The 18,625-nt window shown below is 47.7% G+C and overlaps 1 protein-coding gene across 9 annotated transcripts in view; it reads right to left on the minus strand.

Annotated features, from left to right (window-relative positions):
• TEAD1 (TEA domain transcription factor 1) overlaps positions 1 to 18,625 on the minus strand; it is a 260,791-nt gene that overhangs the window by 35,590 nt on the left and 206,576 nt on the right. For all 9 annotated transcript variants that reach the window (XM_069554347.1, XM_069554348.1, XM_069554344.1 and 6 more), the window contains 4 exons: positions 18,189 to 18,323; positions 17,095 to 17,141; positions 16,129 to 16,190; positions 15,005 to 15,129 (listed from right to left, as the gene is read on the minus strand). In XM_069554347.1, the coding sequence (XP_069410448.1) occupies positions 15,005 to 15,129; positions 16,129 to 16,190; positions 17,095 to 17,141; positions 18,189 to 18,323 (369 nt within the window). The remainder of the gene's footprint in view (positions 1 to 15,004; positions 15,130 to 16,128; positions 16,191 to 17,094; positions 17,142 to 18,188; positions 18,324 to 18,625) is intronic.

The following is an 18,625-nucleotide window of genomic DNA, read 5'->3' on the forward strand; positions in this document are numbered from 1 at the left end:
TAATGTCTCTACTTTTTAATATGCTGTCTAGGTTGGTCATAGCTTTTCTTCCAAAGAGCAAGTGTCTTTTAATTTCATGGCTGCAGTCACCATCTACAGTGATTTTGGAGCCCAAGAAAATAGTCTGTCACTGTTTCCATTGTTTCTCCATCTATTTCCCATGAAGTGATGGGACTGGATGCCATGATCTTAGTTTTTGAATGTTGAGTTTTAAGCCAGCCTTTTTCACTCTCTTCTTTCACTTTCATAAAGAGGCTCTTTAGTTCTTTTTCACTTTCTGCCATAAGGGTGGTATCATCTGCGTATCTGAAGTTATTGATATTTCTCCTGGCAATCCTGATTCCAGCTTGTGCTTCATCCAGCCCAGCATTTTGCATGATGTACTCTGCATATAAGTTAAATAAGCAGAGTGACAATATAGAGCCTTGATGTACTCCTTTCACGATTTGGAACCAGTTTGTTGTTCCACGTCCAGTTCTGTTGCTTCTTGACCTACATACAGATTTCTCAGAAGGCAGGTGAGGTGGTCTGGTATTCCCATCTCTTTAAGAATTTTCCACAGTTTATTGTGATCCACACAGTCAAAGGTTTTGGCATAATCAATAAAGCAGAGGTAAATGTTTTTCTGGAATTCTCTTGCTTTTTCGATGATCCAACGGATGTTGGCAATTTGATCTCTGGTTCCTCTGCCTTTTCTAAATCCAGCTTGAACATCTGGAAGTTCACAGTTCACATACTGTTGAAGCCTGGCTTGGAGAATTTTTAGCATTACTTTGCTAGTGTGTGAGATGAGGACAATCATGTGGTAGTTTGAGCATTCTTTGGCATTGCTTTTCTTTGGGATTGGAATGAAAACTGACCTTTTCCGGTCCTGTGGCCACTGCTGAGTTTTCCACATTTGCTGGCATAGAGTGCAGCACTTTCACAGCATCATCTTTCAGGATTTGAAACAGCTCAACTGGAATTCCATCACCTCCACTAGCTTTGTTCGTAGTGATGCTTCCTAAGGCCCAGTTGACTTTGCATTCCAGGATGTCTGGCTCTAGGTAAGTGATCACACCATTGTGTTTATCTGGGTCATGAAGATCTCTTTTGCATGGTTCTTCTGTGTATTCTTGCCATCTCTTTTTAACATCTTCTGCTTCTGTTTGGTCCATACTATTTCTGTCCTTTATTATGCCCATCTTTGCATGAAATGTTCCCTTGGTATCTCTTAATTTTCTTGAAAAGATCTCTAGTCTTTCCCATTCTATTGTTTTCCTCTATTTCTTTGTACTGATCACTGAGGAAGGCTTTCTTATTCCCATAGGGAATATTCTTATATTCTCATAGGGAATGAGAAGTCCCAAATAAAAGAAGGCTGCTCCAAGCTTCTTTTGTACAAAAGAAGTGTACACACTGTACAAGCAGTCTGTGTGCTGGCTAAGAGACGAGTTTGGGCTCAGTCTGCTCCAGCCCAAAAGATTGTGTTATTACCAATCAGCCATGACATTGGGTAAGTCTCCCCAGCCTCTACTGGAGCACCTCCATTCAACAAAGAGTAGACACTCAGTAAATGTTAGCTACTATTATTTCTCATAAAATCTCTCTGCTTTGAGGTTCACAGTGAATATAACAGGTTAAAAGCACTATGGTAGAGAAACACTGTTCAACTTGCTATAGCCTAAAGTTTTCCAAACTTGTTTGGTCACAAAACCGTATAAATGTATCCTGCAGAAGTGCTGGTTCACACCCATGACCTGCTATCTACACAGTGGATCTCTAGCCACAGTACCGAAGAGCAGGAGGGCCAATACCCCATCCGATGCCAGCTGTCCCCAACCACTGCACGTACAGGGAGTGTGGCCAGGACCTAGCACCTTCTGAACAACATCAGAGAGTCACCTTTACCAAGGCTTCCCAAATCCTAAAAGGTGTCAGGTGACATGAAAAAGAAGAACTTAGAGCTCTGACAAGGACCACCCCGCCTCTATCCCAGCTGGATTTCAGGATGGACTGAGTCCTGGACACAGACATGCAGGAATAGAGCATGCTGTGCTCGAGGGGAACTTTTGAAACAAAGTAGGAGCCCCCATCATGTTAGGGAGGTACGGTTATGGGGGAGGTGAAGTGCCTCTTTCTGATCTTTAAAAATTTTTCTCAAATGTTATCACATCATCTTTTCAATTATAAGCAAACCAAAGCCCACAGAAACATCTGGGGCACCGATGCCGCGGCACTTCCAGTCTCATTTAGAGGGCATAAGCAGAGTAAACAACACAGGAGAGGCAGGGGACACAGACGGGCGCAAGGTCCCCAGAGATGAGGAGGGGATGTCTTGTGTCTGCCCCTCCGCTGGTCCTCTCGTTACTCACCAGTACAGGAGCAGAGGCAAAGGCATTGTTCCTCCAATATCCAAACTGGCTGGCTGGCTGTCTATCACCCACCTCTGAGTGCAGCAAGTTCCGAGCCCTGCTGGACTCTGAGAGGCACCTCTTCTGCCACTTGCTGTGGTGTCTATAGGCACTGAGTTTATAGGAAAGAATGGGATACAGACAGAGCCTTGGGGACATCTATGAATAGAATCTGAGTCTCTGCTAAGCACACCTCACTCCCTGGTCTTCCACCTCGCCAGCCTTCATGGGCCAGGGCAGAGCTGGGGTGAAGTTACGACTCTTAGAACACAGGGGGCACAGCCTGGACCTCCAGGGGTCAGAGATCAGGAAAGTGAATGGAGGGTAAAATTCACCATTCTTCAGTGGGCCCACTCAAGTATTCTTGCCTGGAAAATTTCATGGCAGGCTATAGTCTATGAGGTCACAAAGTCGGCCATGATTGAGCAACTGAGTATATTACTTAGTATATCAGGAAGTATATCTAAAAATCAACATGCTGAGTGCAAAAGCACTCTAGAACCAGCTAAGAACCTGAAATCTCAGTTTTCTCCTGTGTACAATGGGGATCTATGACTGTCGTATTGAACAGGTTGGAAGATTAAAGGAAATGATGCACAGCGGGGGTTCTGGCATACAAGAAGCGTTCAATAAATCGTAGCTGCTAAGACTACTGTTGTGGCGGTTTATTATGTGAGATTAACTAGATCCTGGGGTAGAAGCAAAAGAACTTTCCTGCCTTAGCTATCCCTCCTGCCTAGCAAATAAAAAAATAAACACAAATAAGCCAAGAGCTGGGAGCAAGCTGTGGAGCTGCATGACTGTTCAGATCCTTGATTACGGCCCACTCAAACCAGCGGCTGGAGTGCGGGCCTCTTACCCATGTCTGCAGGAAGAAAGGGAGCTGCGTCTGTTCAGTGTTTGTACAATGTGCTTTTGATAAATGTGACCTCGGATAATCCTTGCCTCACAACGGTACTGTAGGTGGGTTTTATTAAAGTCATTTTCACAGATGAGGAAATAGAAGCTCAGAGATGAACAGATTTGCCTGAGGCCACACGTCCAGGAATAGTCCTGAGGTTAAGAAGAAAACCTGGATCCATCCACACCACAGCCCATGCATTTGCTGCGCCATCAACCGCACTGTCTCCAGGAGAATATATAAATGCCAGATCCTTCTAACTCAGATCTACCTTTTCTGAAAGTTGATTTCAGAAAAAAAGAAAAGAAGCTGAATAGCGTTCTCCAGGTTCTGAGAAGTGAAACTGCAATTTGGGACACACAATGTGACTCACAGATACATCATAGAGCCTTCAAAGGTTTCTGTTCTGAGGAAGCCACCTTTGTGCCCAAGTCGCTGAAATGAACTGAGAACGGGCAGGCTGTCTTTGCCAAAGGAAATCGGGCACTGCCTCTCGCAAGGCTGGTGACTCAAAACCAAACCCTGACTGCTGGCATTTGAGTGGCTTTATTCCTGCCAAGAGGTGACTTTGCTTCTAAGAATACAAAGGACTAAAGAAGGCGTCCTGGAGGCCACAGCAGTGGAACAAACAGACATCCCTCTCTCCTTAATTCAACCTGGCCAGGTGAGGAATCCCTTTGCCCCCACATCTAGAAGAATGAAAAGAAGACATCTGATATGTTTGTGTTCAAATCTTAACAAAATTAAAACCCTAAAAACTACCTGGTGAGGCCTTACCTCCCATCCTGCCAGATCTCCTTCTAAGGGAAAAAGGTTAGGGTGCTCTCCGTTCCCAAATAAATCCTGTTTTCTTTCCAGCAGTGATGGTTTCCCCAAAACTAACAAAGGAACACAAAACCAAAAAAGAGCAGTTCTATTCTATGTGGCAGAAAACAAATATTTATACAAACAACAACCAACACTCCCAAGTGTGTCGGGGAATGTACAAGCAGAAACAGGACACGTGTCAATGAATTACATCTATCAAAGTCTAAGACTAAATTTCCTTGACATCCAAAGTAGAGGTTAACAATGGCTTGTTCAATTATAAGAGAGTCTCCCTTGTGCAGCAGACCTGCTGATTATCAACATTTCAATACAGCAACAGAAAAGGTACTCACTCTGCCTATTTCTTTCTGGATTTCACACCTAAAAGGTGTGTGACCTTAAGTGTGTGACTTTCACACACCTAAGGTCCATTATGTACCAGGCATTGTGCCAGGCACACGGAATCCATGAACTAATAGTACAAACAGCGTGTCTCCTCAGAGAACCTGTATGGAGCCAGTTTTTTGCCTCTGCAGTCAGAACCATTGGGCATCCATTAAATATATGTTCTCAAAGATTTCTAGAGATGACTGGGATAAGGACAGTCAACATTCCTTTTCCTGTACATCAAATGACTTTTGTCAGCACTCACCTGCTTTTTTTTTATGGATGTCCATATTCTCCAGCACTAAACATATAGTGTTATTCATTAACAAGGAGAACATATGTGGAATTTATCTTGAAAATGTGAACAAAGGTTCATAAGCTTAAGATGAAAACCAAGTCTCACATGTGAGAACAGAACACACTCTCAGATCTGTCAGGTTTCAGAAAACTGTCCTTCCTCACAACTGTTCTCAGATAGCAACAGGAGGATATGCTCTTATGAAACGAGGGAGCCGAACAGAAAAGAGGGAGATGAAGCGGTAGCACAGAAGCGGTAACATGCTGGACCACAGCTGGGCTTCTGACCTGGGCAATAGCCAGTCCAGGAGGGACAAGGACCTGGAAGCCAGAGGGCTCCTAAAGGGGCTAGAGAGGGAGTCCCTGACTTAGCTGACCATCTGGAGAAGAGTTTGAGAATTCTATTAGACACATGGGACATGAATCTGTGTAGGTATATACCAACTGAACAAACAAAGGCAATGACAAACCTTAGGAAAAACAAGTTTTAGAATCAAGAAAATGACTTTCATAATAAAAATACTAAGTGTGAAACCTAAAACTGTGAAACAACCATACTGGAGGGGTGGGGATGGAGGTGAGAGGGGTCATGTGCTAAATTCAGAGTTAAGTCCTGGTCTTCCACAGTAAGAAGTCAACAGATGAGATCTCAGATCGTGGACCAAGATAGGTAGTGTAAGTACGTTGCTTAGAAATACGGAGCGAATATACAAAGCAAGGGCTGAAAGGTTGCAGGCAGCTGTCCTGAGGAGGACTGGGAGGAGGGGGAGTGGGAGATGGAGCAGGGCGGGCAGGGCACAGCTGCTTTTCCTTACAGGCCATGCCTGGGGTTTCATTGGGCTTACACATGAAGCACATCTATTACTTTATTAAATTAAATAAGCAGCCAATCCAAAGCTATCTCAAACCATCATGGAGTTTCGTGAGGAAAGAACTATAAAGGGAAACAAAAACACACAGAGTCGTGCTCCAGGATGTTTATTCTAGTTGGCCGCAAGTTCCCTGGACCCAAAATGAGGGTGAGATCAGAGCCTTCCTCCGGCTCAAGACACTCGGGATGCCTGAGCAGGACCTCGGACCCTTGTCTGCCTGCAGGGTTCACCTGACATCACACCGGGGCAAATCCCACTGGGAAGAGACGACCCCAGCTCAGCTGCCCCCACCACAAATCCAATACACAGATTCCTATTTCAACTTGGAGAAGAGTTCATTTTCTTTTTGGATTGCTATAATCCCTCCAGTTATTCTTCACAGCTGTTGCAAACAGTGACAAAGGTAACTGTAATCCTAAAATCTCCACAGAGTGACTTGCAAAGGGTTATTTAGCTACCCTGGGGGATTAACAAAGGGTGCTCTCTCCTTTCCTCTAAGGTGGTTCTAAGAGGTCACTTTCCTTCCTGATCTCTGCTGCTTCTTCTCTCTGCTGCTTAGGGAAGTTGCCGGGGGCAGGGGGGCGGAGGGCCAAACACTGGACTCAAGCACCAGAGTCAGACGGGGTCTGGGTCTGAATCCTGGCGCCGGCCTTGTTTCCTAGCTGAGTCATCTGGGAGGGGTGCTTCCAGCCCTCTCCACATCCGTAATCCAGGGATAATAATAGTATCTACCTCGAAGGAGTGTCATGAGGCTTGAAGGAGATCACACATGGAAAATCCACAACGCTGTACCAAGCATGCAATTCTTCATTATTATTATTGTTGATATTATTATTTCCCCCAATAGTCATGATGTGTCTGTACTCTGGGTGAGATTACCTGAAATTATGCCTGTTCCTCTGACTGTTTTAGGTCCTGTACTGTAAGGTGGCTGGGGTGCAGGTGACATGCACACAAGGCCTAGAGGGATCTGGCCCCTGAATTTCTCCCAGTGAAGAATGCAAAGTCTGTCCTGGCAAGTCGGGCTGGGGCAGCCTGGGAGGTTGCCCATTACTGCAGATGAGACAAACCAGAACAGACAACTCCCAGAATGGCCACTAGGGTTTAATTTTCTTTTCTTTCTTTCTTTTTTTCCCCAAAGAGCTGCTAATACATTCTAATCCAGAGCACTCTGATGAGGCAGTTCACTTTTTTGTGCAAAAGGAAAGGGAAAGCCCTAAGAATCTGCTGGCCCTTGGCATCTGAGAGGCTCCCATGGACACGCCCCAGCACTGCATTACACAGTCTGACCTGAAGATGGCGGTGTTTCCCTAAACTTGTTCCAAAAATGCCAAGTATTTGAAGAACGCCGTAAAACCTTAAAAAATGACTGCTGTCAAATAATACCAGGAGAAAAATTATAATCCACTTAGGAATTTAAAGAAACCAAGACAAATAACTCATGTCAAGGGATGCTAATGTACAAGTTGAAACACGACAAGGACAAATCACCTCCGTTTGCTTCCTGTTATGTTCCTGCCTGGACAGTCTGCTCAGACACCCCCGAGAGCAGCCTGGGCAAACTGCGATGGCCTCCAGGCCCTACAGGGGCAGGGAGTGGCTACAAGACCAAGCCAAGGGAAGTGACCTGCACCTTTGGCACCTGTTGGGGTAGGAGGGCTGGGGCGCTTGCTCATGGTCCAGCACGCTCTCTCCTCAGCTACTGCTCAGAGGCACCAGCCCTGCCCTGACTACTTGGCCCCAAGGTAGCTGGTCACTCTTCCCTGTGCTCTTCCCAGAAAGAAAAACATCACTGGAAACAAGAAACAAGGAAAAAATAAGTCCTTCCTTCCTGGATCTCATCCCCACCTCCCCATTCCAGCACCATCTCCACAGAGTGGCCGCTGTTTTCTTAGAAGGGAGTCTTCCACACACAAGTGCAGCTGTGAAAGCCGACTGGCTGAGTGCAGGGACTGCAACCAGGAAGGCACGCGGGTGGGGTGCTGACCTGCCAAGGAAAGCAAATGGAGCCTGGCTGGGCCTCTGTGAAATGCCTATAAAACCCAGCTCTCCAGATGCTTTCAATTGCCTCATCCCCAAATGGTCATGAATAAAGAGGTGAGCGTCCAGAGAAGCTCAGACATGAACAGCAAACCACCCACCTTTGCTACGAGAGGGTGTGACTGGCATGGACAAGCTGATGGGAGAGCTCAGTCATGCAGGCCAGGGTGGGAAAGGCCACACTCACCACAGTGACCTGTCACTTCCAGCACCAGAGAACTCTCCTTCTCCTATGTCCTAGTGGAAGGCGACACTTGGTAAAACGTAGGAGAAAAAGCAGGGAGAAGCATAAACAGGACATCGCCAACCATCAGACCCGCTGCACTCTTCCTCTGTAGACCGGGAAGGCCAGATGTGCTCTCAGGCCATTTATACAAAGCACGTGGTGCACACATTAAGAACACAGGTTGGAATCCAGGCTCTGCTATTTCTGAGCTGTGTGTGGCCTGAGGCAAGCTGCCTAACCTATCTGGGTTGGGTAGCCTCATCTGTACACAGAGATGACACCTGGCCTGCTTATCTCATGGGTCAATGGGAAGATCAAATGAAACAGTAAACATGACGGTTCTGTGTGAGCCTTAGGGAGCTACACAGATGCTAGTATGCAGGTTAATTATTAATGAGATCCACACACAAACCATGCACTAGGGGAGAGAAAGAGCCTCCTTTCTGAAGGACCAGAAACCAAATCTGCTCTCCAAAGAGCTGTTTCCCATGAACACACAACCCTGCTCTGAGAGGCAGCGACTGCCTTAGCAAGCACTGAAGGGCTTGGAAGCTCCTCCAGAGAAAACTGCCATCTTCCACTCTAACCAGGATATAGGAGAGGATCCTCCTGGCCCCAAATCTAGAATCTAATAAGCCTTGCTTCTGATCTCACCTCTCTGGTCAAATCCCCACACAAGCCAACCAACTGTTCTTTCTGCCACTGGCCTCACCAATGGTCCTATTTTCTGAGTTGCCCTGGTCACATTTCCCCAACCAAAGTCAGCATCTGTGAGATCTGATAAAGAAACTTAGTTAATCTGTGAAATTAGGCCTTTGAAAGAAGCAAGAAAAACATGAAATTATCCTTGGGCCCACATTTAACCAGCTGCCCGTATGGAAAAGAATCAGGTTATTGGCAGAATGTATTTGCAGAACTTGAGGGCAAGGCTCCCCCAGAGGAGAAAACTTGGGCCCCCTCGGGCTGTGAAGACTGCTGACTCACTCCCCATGTCCAGGAAGTCCCAGGCTTTTCTGCTGTTCCATTCATTTAGCATTAAAGATTAGGAAACAGGTCATTCCAGACAGCAAAGCTCCTCGCCTTTCGATTGAGGACCTCCCATTGTCCACTGCTCAGGGATTCTCTCCTTCTGTCAAGTGTCCTTTCTTTTCTTTCTCCAAGCGTCCTGATCACCTTCTTTTACTGGCTGTGCCAGGGTGAAGGGCCCTGCTGCATCCAGCTTGGGCTTGAGGAGCTCGAGGCTTTGAAGGGCAGCTGTTTTTGCATTTGAGTAATTTTTAATTTCTTAAAAAATACAGTGACATGGTTAAGAATACAAAGTGGAGCCTTGGCTCACTTTGGCTCAGCCTCCTCCTGGTGGTGGAACTTGATAACGTACCTTGATGTTCCTGAGCTTCCATTTTGTTACTGAGAGACTGGACGTAAGAACAGTATCTGGGTCAAATGCTCAGCACGTGATGCTCACAACACAGGTCAGCAAGAGCTGAAGGTTACCCTGACAGCTGTAACTCAGGGAGGTTTTCCCTAAATAAGCTGAGGTGTGCACTTCCTGCTCAGGTCTGTTCCTGCGACCACATCACAGAACTTTGTTTCTTCCCCAAGGCAGTGCTTCTTCAAAATCTAAAGAGAGCAATCTCCTATCCCACCCTCTCCATCTCAAAGCTTGCCCTTCTCTGGCTGTGTAACTCTACCTAACTGAACTCCTCGCACATTCTCTTCCGAGATCACGGTTGACATTAAACACATTGCCTTTGCCTGGAAGATGTAGCTGAGTTGCCAGGCAGCTGGAGGAACCTGCTCTGCCCCAGGGAGTGGGTAGAGGGAGCCCACTACCTTTTCCCTAGTGGCTCAGATGGTAAAGAATCCTCCAGCAACGCAGGAGACCCCAGGTTCAATCCCTAGGTTGGGAAGATCCCTGGAAAAGGAAATGGCAACCTAGTCCAGTATTCTTGCTTGGAGAATTCCATGGACAGGGGAGCCTGGTGGGCTACAGTCTGTGGGCTCGCAGAGAGTCGGAGACGACTGAGTGACTAAAACTTCAAACTTTCAAAACTAGGCTTTAGCAGGAAAACCAGTCCTCGTGCACACTCGAGATTCAGCTTACAACTCTCGAAGGTTGGGTTTTCATCTCTCTGAAGCAGCAGCTCTTGAAGTCAGTCTCTAGGAACTGGACCCTGATGACAGGTGAGGAGGCCCTTTTAAAAGAGGCCACCCTAGATGGAAGATCTCGCACTTAACACTGAAAGTCCTTTGATAAAGCAACACTGAAATCCTGTAGAAAGTGTGCCTTTAAGCATTACTAACCACTTCCACAACCTAGATAGCATATTCAAAAGCAGAGACATTACTTTGCCGACTAAGGTCCGTCTAGTCAAGGCTATGGTTTTTCCTGTGGTCATGTATGGATGTGAGAGTTGGACAGTGAAGAAGTCTGAGTGCTGAAGAATTGATGCTTTTGAACTGTGGTGTTGGAGAAGACTCTTGAGAGTCCCTTGGACTGCAAGGAGATCCAACCAGTCCATTCTGAAGAAGATCAGCCCTGAGATTTCTTTGGAAGGAGTGATGCTAAAGCTGAAACTCCAGTACTTTGGCCACCTCATGCGAAGAGTTGACTCATTGGAATAAACTCTGATGCTGGGAGGGATTGGGGCCAGGAGGAGAAGGGGATGACAGAGGATGAGATGGCTGGATGGCATCATGGACTCGATGGACGTGAGTCTGAGTGAACTCCGGGAGATGGTGATGGACAGGCAGGCCTGGCGTGCTGCGATTCATGGGGTCGCAGAGTCGGACACGACTGAGCGACTGAACTGAACTGAACCACTTCCAAAATAGTCTTTGTTTTTTTAGATCTTCCTTTCTTCACTCTCTGCTGTTTTTCTCTCAGGTTCTAGTGGAGCCAAAGGTAACAGAGGGCTGACTTGCTGGTTCTCCACCAATATAAACAACCACTGACTCAGGGGCAATGTCTGGATTACAGAGGCTGCAGGCCAGCAGGGGGCGCTCCTCCCCTGGATTAGTCTTCCCTTGGCTTCTTGTAGATTCTGGCTGGCTACAGGTACTCATCAGATGCAAATGAACCCAACAACTTTTGGTTACTGGAATCAACACATCTAGCTCTGAATCCCATTTCCAATGTCAGCTGTCGGTTGAACACTGGGCAGTCTACGTCGCAGGGCTGGGTAAGACAATGCATTGTGCAGGCTATCACCAGCACGACTACTGATAGGGGTGGGAGAGCTGTGAAGAATCTTTAGTGTTGGCAGTGGTGATACATGTGGTAAACTGAAGAGTGAATTTCCAGAATAGCTGGGACTAAGAGAGACACCTAATTGAAACGGAAGAGAATTCACAAGACTTTTTAAAGCATTCTGACAAGTCTTCTAAGCACCAGCTTCTCATATTATATAATACGTGCTTTATTTTGCAAACATAAGGTGCTGTTACAATGAACATGTAAAGGCCCTTGAGGTCCAAGGTCACACTGAAAAAATGTGTAGTATGGGAATGGTTTCGTTGGTTCTGAAACTTTCAGAGCCGTTTAAAATAAATTCAGCTGGTACATTTATTTAAACAAACACAAATATGCTATCCTTAAAATTTAACATCAAACATTAAGCAAGTTAATTTGATAAGGAAGCCAACAAAGTGATCAATAGTTACGGGTCCTAAACAAATTTAACTTTGGATCCTGCAAATCTCTGTCTGTAATAGCTCAGGCTCACTGCAATCAAAGGGCTATGGGTAGTGCTGGCAGACCAAACAAATAAATTAATTAGTGTGGTACAGTGTGATTTTTTCCATCCATATTACAGCCCTAAGAGGTAGGGAATTCTAGTTCTTTCTATAGCAGAGGCTTGGAGAGGTTGCTGTCAATGGCTGTGGCCAGGCCTGAACCTTCTCTGTCCATATGGTCCCCCAGGAGGACACAGGCAAGGGACTGCAAGGAGATCCAACCAGTCCCTTCTGAAGGAGATCAACCCTGGGATTTCTTTGGAAGGAATGATGCTAAAGCTGAAACTCCAGTACTTTGGCCACCTCATGAGAAGAGTTGACTCATTGGAAAAAACTCTGATGCTGGGAGGGATTGGGGGCAGGAGGAGAAGGGGACAGCCCATGATGAGATGGCTGGATGGCATCACGGACTTGATGGACGTGAGTCTGAGTGAACTCCGGGAGATGGTGATGGAGGAGCAACAAAGCCAGGAGGAGGAGAACCTAGTTTGCTGGTCCAGGGTGACACCCTTTGTCCCAGCTACTCTGGAAATGCACTCTCTAGTTAACCACATTTATCATCGTCATCACTGAAGTCACGTGTTGGAGTTCTACAGAGTTAAGCCTTTCATTCATCAGTAAAAGGTCTACTCTAGTGAAAACAGCCAGACTCTTAATTCTGAATGTACATGAAACACACATATCTGGGCACTACTCCAAGGGCTTGGTGGGTCCTGCCTTTCTAAACTATTCACTAGCTTTCACCTGCTTTATCTACACCAGAGTCATCACCTCTGGAATGCTCTTCTTCCTTACTCTTCCCGGCCCATAGGGATCCTCTACCTCTATGCATAATGGCTGGTTCCTCCGCACAGCCTGCCCAATTTCCTGTCCACTCACAGCACCCCTAGCCATCACATTTCCCAGCGACTCTATGGGGGATGACTGCCTCACCCACCAGACATCAGCCTCCACCAGGGCAGAGTTGCTGATGGGCTGGGCAGCACCAGAAGGCGCCTTCTTGGTAGAGCACCCCGAACACGTGGGTGCTCATAACTGTTTATAGGATGGACAAAAGGAACTTCTCAGCGATGCACAGTGGGGAGCCCAATTACCACTAACAACTAGAAGAAGAGGAAAATGGTCATTCTGGGCCCCAGTAGGTCCATAACTGAGAAGGACAGTTACCATGAGGGTGCTCCATAAGCTTCTTAAATTAAAAATAAAAATTTGTTTTGTGATAAAACATTATACTGAGTCTTTTAACAAGAATAACAACTAACATCTTGGGATTTGTGCTTCCTAGTATCTTGGAGTTCTATTTCTAATAAGGGAACGTTTACAAGTAAACAGGTTTGCTCACCCAAGAGTACAGACCGAACACACAATTCAAGACCTTCACCACTGGTGGTGGTTCATAGTAGTGAAAGAGTATCGTGAAACAGAAGACCTGGGCTCTGCGTCCTCCTGCTCATTGGCTAAATATTCTACATCTTTTAATGTGTCTTGGCCTCAGATTCTCCACCTGTAAAATGGGTAAAACAAAATCTACTCCACCAGCACTCGGAGGACAAAATGACACAACCAACGACAGGGCATTCTGTGAGCGACGAGGCGTCACACAAGCATGAGTTACTCAGAGGAGAAGCATGCGCTGAGCCAAAGCCCAGCCTGCAGCCAAAGAAATGTCTACACTTCCTTGAAGGAGGAGGAAGCAAAGAGTCGCACAGGTCATCTTTTTGGTGGTTTATTTCAATGCTCCCACAGATAAGGATTTAGGCACTCACCATCACCCTTCTGGTACAGCCACTCAGACACTTGTGCAGAGTGACCCAGGAGGTTGGTCTTCTCTTCCAGGCTGGTTTTCAATACGCTCCTTTTCCTTTGCCTGCTTCGATGGGCCCAATAACTACCTCTCTTTCTTCATTTTATCCTAATTTTGGAGCAGACTCTATTTTTCTACCAGCATTCACAATTCATAGGCAGAAATGCCAGGGGGCCACATGTGGGTTCCTGAGTGTCCACTCTGGTGATGGCTGGTGGAAACCCCTCTATTCGTGGTGTCTTCCTGTCCTACCCTCAGAGGCTTCCCACTGAGCCAAAGCACAAACGCCTCAGGGAGAGGTCACCTCCGGTGGTTCACATCCAAGTTGTTTACAACAGATGATGAACTCACTCGTGATGCTTTCTCCTGGTATCAGAATGACAGCAAGGGAGCAGACGGACAGACAGCGGGGGCCCTGTGTGCTTTTGGGAGCCGCCAAGATCAGCCGGGTGGGGTGAGGTGGAGAATATGGAAAGGAGTTGGTAAAGATCCCGAAGACAAACCCATGATTCCTTCCATTTTTGCCTTGGGCTCACCCACACACAGATGCAATGCTCGCACTCACAGCCAAGGAGTGGGAGTGAAGGAAGGGGCTTGGGCTTGTCGGGTGGAAAGAAGGGAGGCTCACATGTGTAGGGGAAATGGTGGGCCCAGCTGAGAACAGTAGGAGGACGGGCACTAGATGGGGTGGGGAGACGGGAAGGAGGAAAATGACAAACTGGGTCCAGATGCTAGCTTAGTGGATATTTAGGGTATTAAGATGCATCGCATTCTATGTCAGACTGCTAAAGTACTACCCTGTTACTTCTCCTTCAGAAGCTAAGAATTCGCCGTCTTGAGGAAACACAGCTTGGAAAAGAAGTATGAAAAATGGCTAAATAGGCTTGAGTTTAGGTTTGAGTTGTAAAGACAAGAATTTGAATCTCTAATCCATCAGGTACTAACTGTGTGACTACGGAGAAGTTACTTAACCTCTCTGTTTTCTCATGTATTAGACAGCACCTACCCTTATGGGGTTGTTTAAGAGCAAAATGTGATGGTATCTATTAATCGCCTTATACAATACCAGCCACAGGTCAGGGCTCAACAAATGTTGTTGTTCAGCCACTCAGTTGTATCTGACTCTTTGTGACCCGTGGACTACAGGACGCCAGGCTTCTCTGTCCTTCACTATCTCCCTGAGTTTGCTCAAACTCATGTCTATTGAATTGGTGATACCATCCAACCATCTCATCCTCTGTCGTCCCCTCCTCCTGTCCTCATTCTTCCCTAGTGTTAAGGTCTTTAAATGCAAGAGCCTGTTAAAGTCTTACTCTTCTGCTCTAGTAATTCCTGGAGTTTGCAGTCCAGAGCATCTATAACCATTTAGCTCTAAAGTTTTACATATTTGTCAACAGAAATACCTTTTTACTTCATTGGAGGGCTGCTCGGCCCTCCGTACCCAGGCCTGCTTTCACGCAGGGTGTCTGATCTGTCAGGCCCAAAGGCAGGGTAAGGGGAGCAAAGCCCAGGTTAAAGGCACCCAACTCTGAGCACACTCACCGAGTCTGGGTCTCGCTGCTGTTCAAGGAAAGCTGAGAATTCCACCAGGCGAAGTTTGGTTGTGCCAATGGAGCGGCCCTGCCAGGCCGGGACCGAGGGAGCTGGGGCTGACGCAGGTTCAAACCCTGAAATACCGATCGATCGTTACCTTAAACCCAGCTCCTTGCCTCCCATCATCAGGTCTCAGGCCACCCCTGGGGCAGGGGCCTACAAAATGGACCACCCAGGAGCAAAGCTAACAGCTCTGTCCACCAGAGTCCAGGGCTGGAGGTAGGCCAGCAGAGGTGGGTTCTGGCAGAGGAGCCCAGAGGCATGGCCAACCGGAGAAGCGCAATGCAGGTGGTTCTTCCTAAAGCTGGTACCAGCCCAGCTTGAGGGCTGGGGGTGAGGACACCTGACCTGGGGCAAAGGGCCTCACTGGGGGCCAAGGCACGAAAGATGAAGTGTGGAAGTGGATGCTGGCAAAGCGCTCCTGTGAGACAGGGATGAGGGCACTCCCTGTCTTCCTCCAGCTCCCTTCCTGAGCAAGACTGCAGTCACCAGCACTGTGAAAGATTCTCCCGGGATGCTCCGAGGTGCTGGAGCAGAGGGCAACATGTGAATGCATTTCAGTCTGGGAGCTTATGATGAAGAGTGTGTGTGTGTGTGTGTGTGTGCGCGCGCGCGTGCGTGCGTGTTGGGAGGCAGGCAGGCTGGCCAGATGCATGTTTTCTAGCTGGGCTTCCATGTAAGCACTCCTTTAAAGAAAGGATACTCAGAATTGAAATACACTTCTCTAAAAAACAGTGAATAAAACCATCTGCCCACAAGACTAAGATTGCCCAATGTGGCCTGTTTATGAGGAGGAAGGAACCAGAGCAACTTCTCCTTTCAAGGGTGACCCAGGGCCCTGAGTGAAAGTGATCAGGCTTCCTGTTGTTTTTTTAAGAAAAGCCCATCAGAAGAGCTCTCTAGAGATGACGGAGGCAAAGCAGGACCTGGGAGGGGACACTGGTGACCCTCCTGAGCTCTGGGCTAACCCTGCCTTGAGGAGGGTGGTGGCAAGAAAGGGGTGTCCATGGCCCTGCAGGGGAGGGAGTTTGTGCAGCTGGAGAACAAAGTGAGAGGGTTCCTCAGAGACTCACCTGGAATGGGGGCCGTGACTGCTGGCTGGATGGGGTAGGCCTGCTGCACGAAGGGCTTGACGCTGGAGAGAGACAGAGGACAGAGAGAGTCAGAAACCATGACTGTAGCAGCAGCTACTTGCTAGATCTGGTCGGGGCCTCCCAGGGCTAGGGACTCCTCACTGTGAGCTTCCCTATCTGCAGGTGGTAGCAGAGCCCAGGCAGAGCTCTACCAAGATGGAGACCCAGCTGTGCTGTGCAAACGAGAGGGACTGGCTGGGTGCCGATGACCACACCACCAAGCCTCATGCCAGTTCCACAGCACAGGTAGGGCAGATGTCAGCTATCCTTGCATGCACTGTGGCATCTACCTCTGAACCTTGCTTCTGGTCCCTGCAGAGACCAAGGTCAACAGTCATCATGGGCAGGCAAGGCTTGGGACATGTTTCAGGTTCTCTTTCTCTGGACCAAATAGCTCCATTTCCTTTGAGAATATACAGGAAAAGGCTCCTTCCTTTCTGCTTTTATCCCCAATCTGTCCTCGCCTTCCGGCTTACTGAGCTTACCTCCCATGCTCTCAAAGCATCAGTCGGATTTTCTATTAGCTTCCCCCACTACAGGGAAAGCGGGAAGAAAATGGACTATAGGATCACCTCCACTGTCCTCTCTCAGGAGGACCCCAGGCTCTGCCCCCTCAAAGCCATGAAAGGACGGAGACCCTCCTCCTGTTGCCAGCTGCAGGACCACTAATACTGAAGGTGGGAGTGAGGTCTTTACATGTCTCCCAAATTTGAGCATCTCTTTCCTGCTACTGGCCTCAGGAGATAACAGTGGGGGGTGATGTCGGTGATCTCAGGTTATATCTCCCTCCCACCGCACCCCCCCTCCACAAGGCCCCAGGAAGTCTGGTGCCAGGAAACCTCAGTCTGGGGTGGGCTGTGACCAGCCCCTGGTTGGTTGTCAGTGCCGGCCCCTCCTCAGACTTACTCTTGTGATGATCCAGGCTGCCCTGTTTGTATCATTCCTGGCCAGAACTGGAAGGCAAAATACAAAGAGCTTTAGGATTAGGAATTCACCTTAAAGCACTGTTCAGGATGTCTATGCACTGCAATCCCTGCTAAACACAGTTGCCAAGTGACATAGCCTAAATGCAGATACCACAGGTTGCTGTCCTGCAGAAGATGTTAACCTCCCTGGGGGCAGGCACCAGCTCTTTAAGAGTTCACTTGACACCCAATAGGAATCTGGGTGCATTACAAAGGGTTTACAAATATTCCATCTGACTGCTTCATCTATGTGCCCACCCGCCCTTCCTTTCCTCCCTCCATTGTGCAACACTTCGTACGTGACACTCTGCCTCCATAGCTCACAGCCTGGGGAGAGGACACAGCTCAGAACCAGGAAAATGCAGACACCTCCTTTGCTATGGGTTTTCCTAGGCCCTGGTGCCTGCTGACAGCCTCCGGGAGTGGCAGCAGATGTCAAGGGATTCGGACAGCCTTGGGTTTGAGCCCCGACATGGCTCTCCAAGTGATTATGATCGAGTTACCCAAACTCTTGTTTTGTTACTAATTAACTTCAGTTTTCTCATCTGTAAAATGGCAGTAACAGTAAGAGGCATTTAAGATTACCGTGAAGATTAAATGAGACCACAACATTAAGCTTCTCAGCCTTTGGCAGGTGCAAAAGGAAAATAGTAGTATAGAATACTTTTGCCTCTTTAGAGGCTAGTTGCCATTAAGTGACCCCAAGGACACAGGAACAGAGACTAAGGGCCAGGAATAAAATGACAGAAATGGAGAGGCAGATCACAACCTGGAATGGTGCTGTAAAGTGATACTTAATTCCATGTCTTCAGGGACTAAGATCCCCCTACTTCTTCCCTCTCTCTCTCCGCCTCTCCCTAGCTCCCTGCTTTTCTCACCATTTTGCACCTAGCATCAGGGCTCCACAAGGTGGTCCTTCCCCTCTCTTACACCTGGCACAATTAACAGGAAGTGCCAGGTAGATGATTTCCCGCTCGGCCACGTCGGCTCCATGTGCTCAGGGGCCATCGCTACCAGACCCAGCTTGTGACTTACCCCCGGCGCCCCCGGGAAGGTGGGGCGTGGGATCCCAGGCAGCCCCAGCTTGTTGTGAATGGCAGTGGCCGAGACGATCTGGGCCGACGACATGGCGGCCATGTGCTGCAGGGCCTTATCCTTTGCAGTCTGATCCTTGAAGGCGACAGTACACACAGACTTAATACACAGTGCACGGCTACCAGGCGGCTTAAACAGGCACAGCCGCGAGCACGGGGCTAAAATACAGAGCCACAAAGGAGGCTGGAAAAGCAGACATGCATGGATAAACGAACACAGCCAGAAGGCTAAAACGGCCTCAACCTACTGAAACTGAACGTTTACTGAGAACACCCAGTAGCAAGATTTTTTAAAAAAAAATTCTTTTTTAATCCATTTTACAACAGAATGGGAAGCCTCTGAGGACAGTGGACAATGTATTTATTTTTCCAGCTTCC

This window comes from Ovis canadensis, chromosome 15, assembly GCF_042477335.2.
Source record: "Ovis canadensis isolate MfBH-ARS-UI-01 breed Bighorn chromosome 15, ARS-UI_OviCan_v2, whole genome shotgun sequence".
Lineage (NCBI taxonomy): Eukaryota > Metazoa > Chordata > Mammalia > Artiodactyla > Bovidae > Ovis > Ovis canadensis.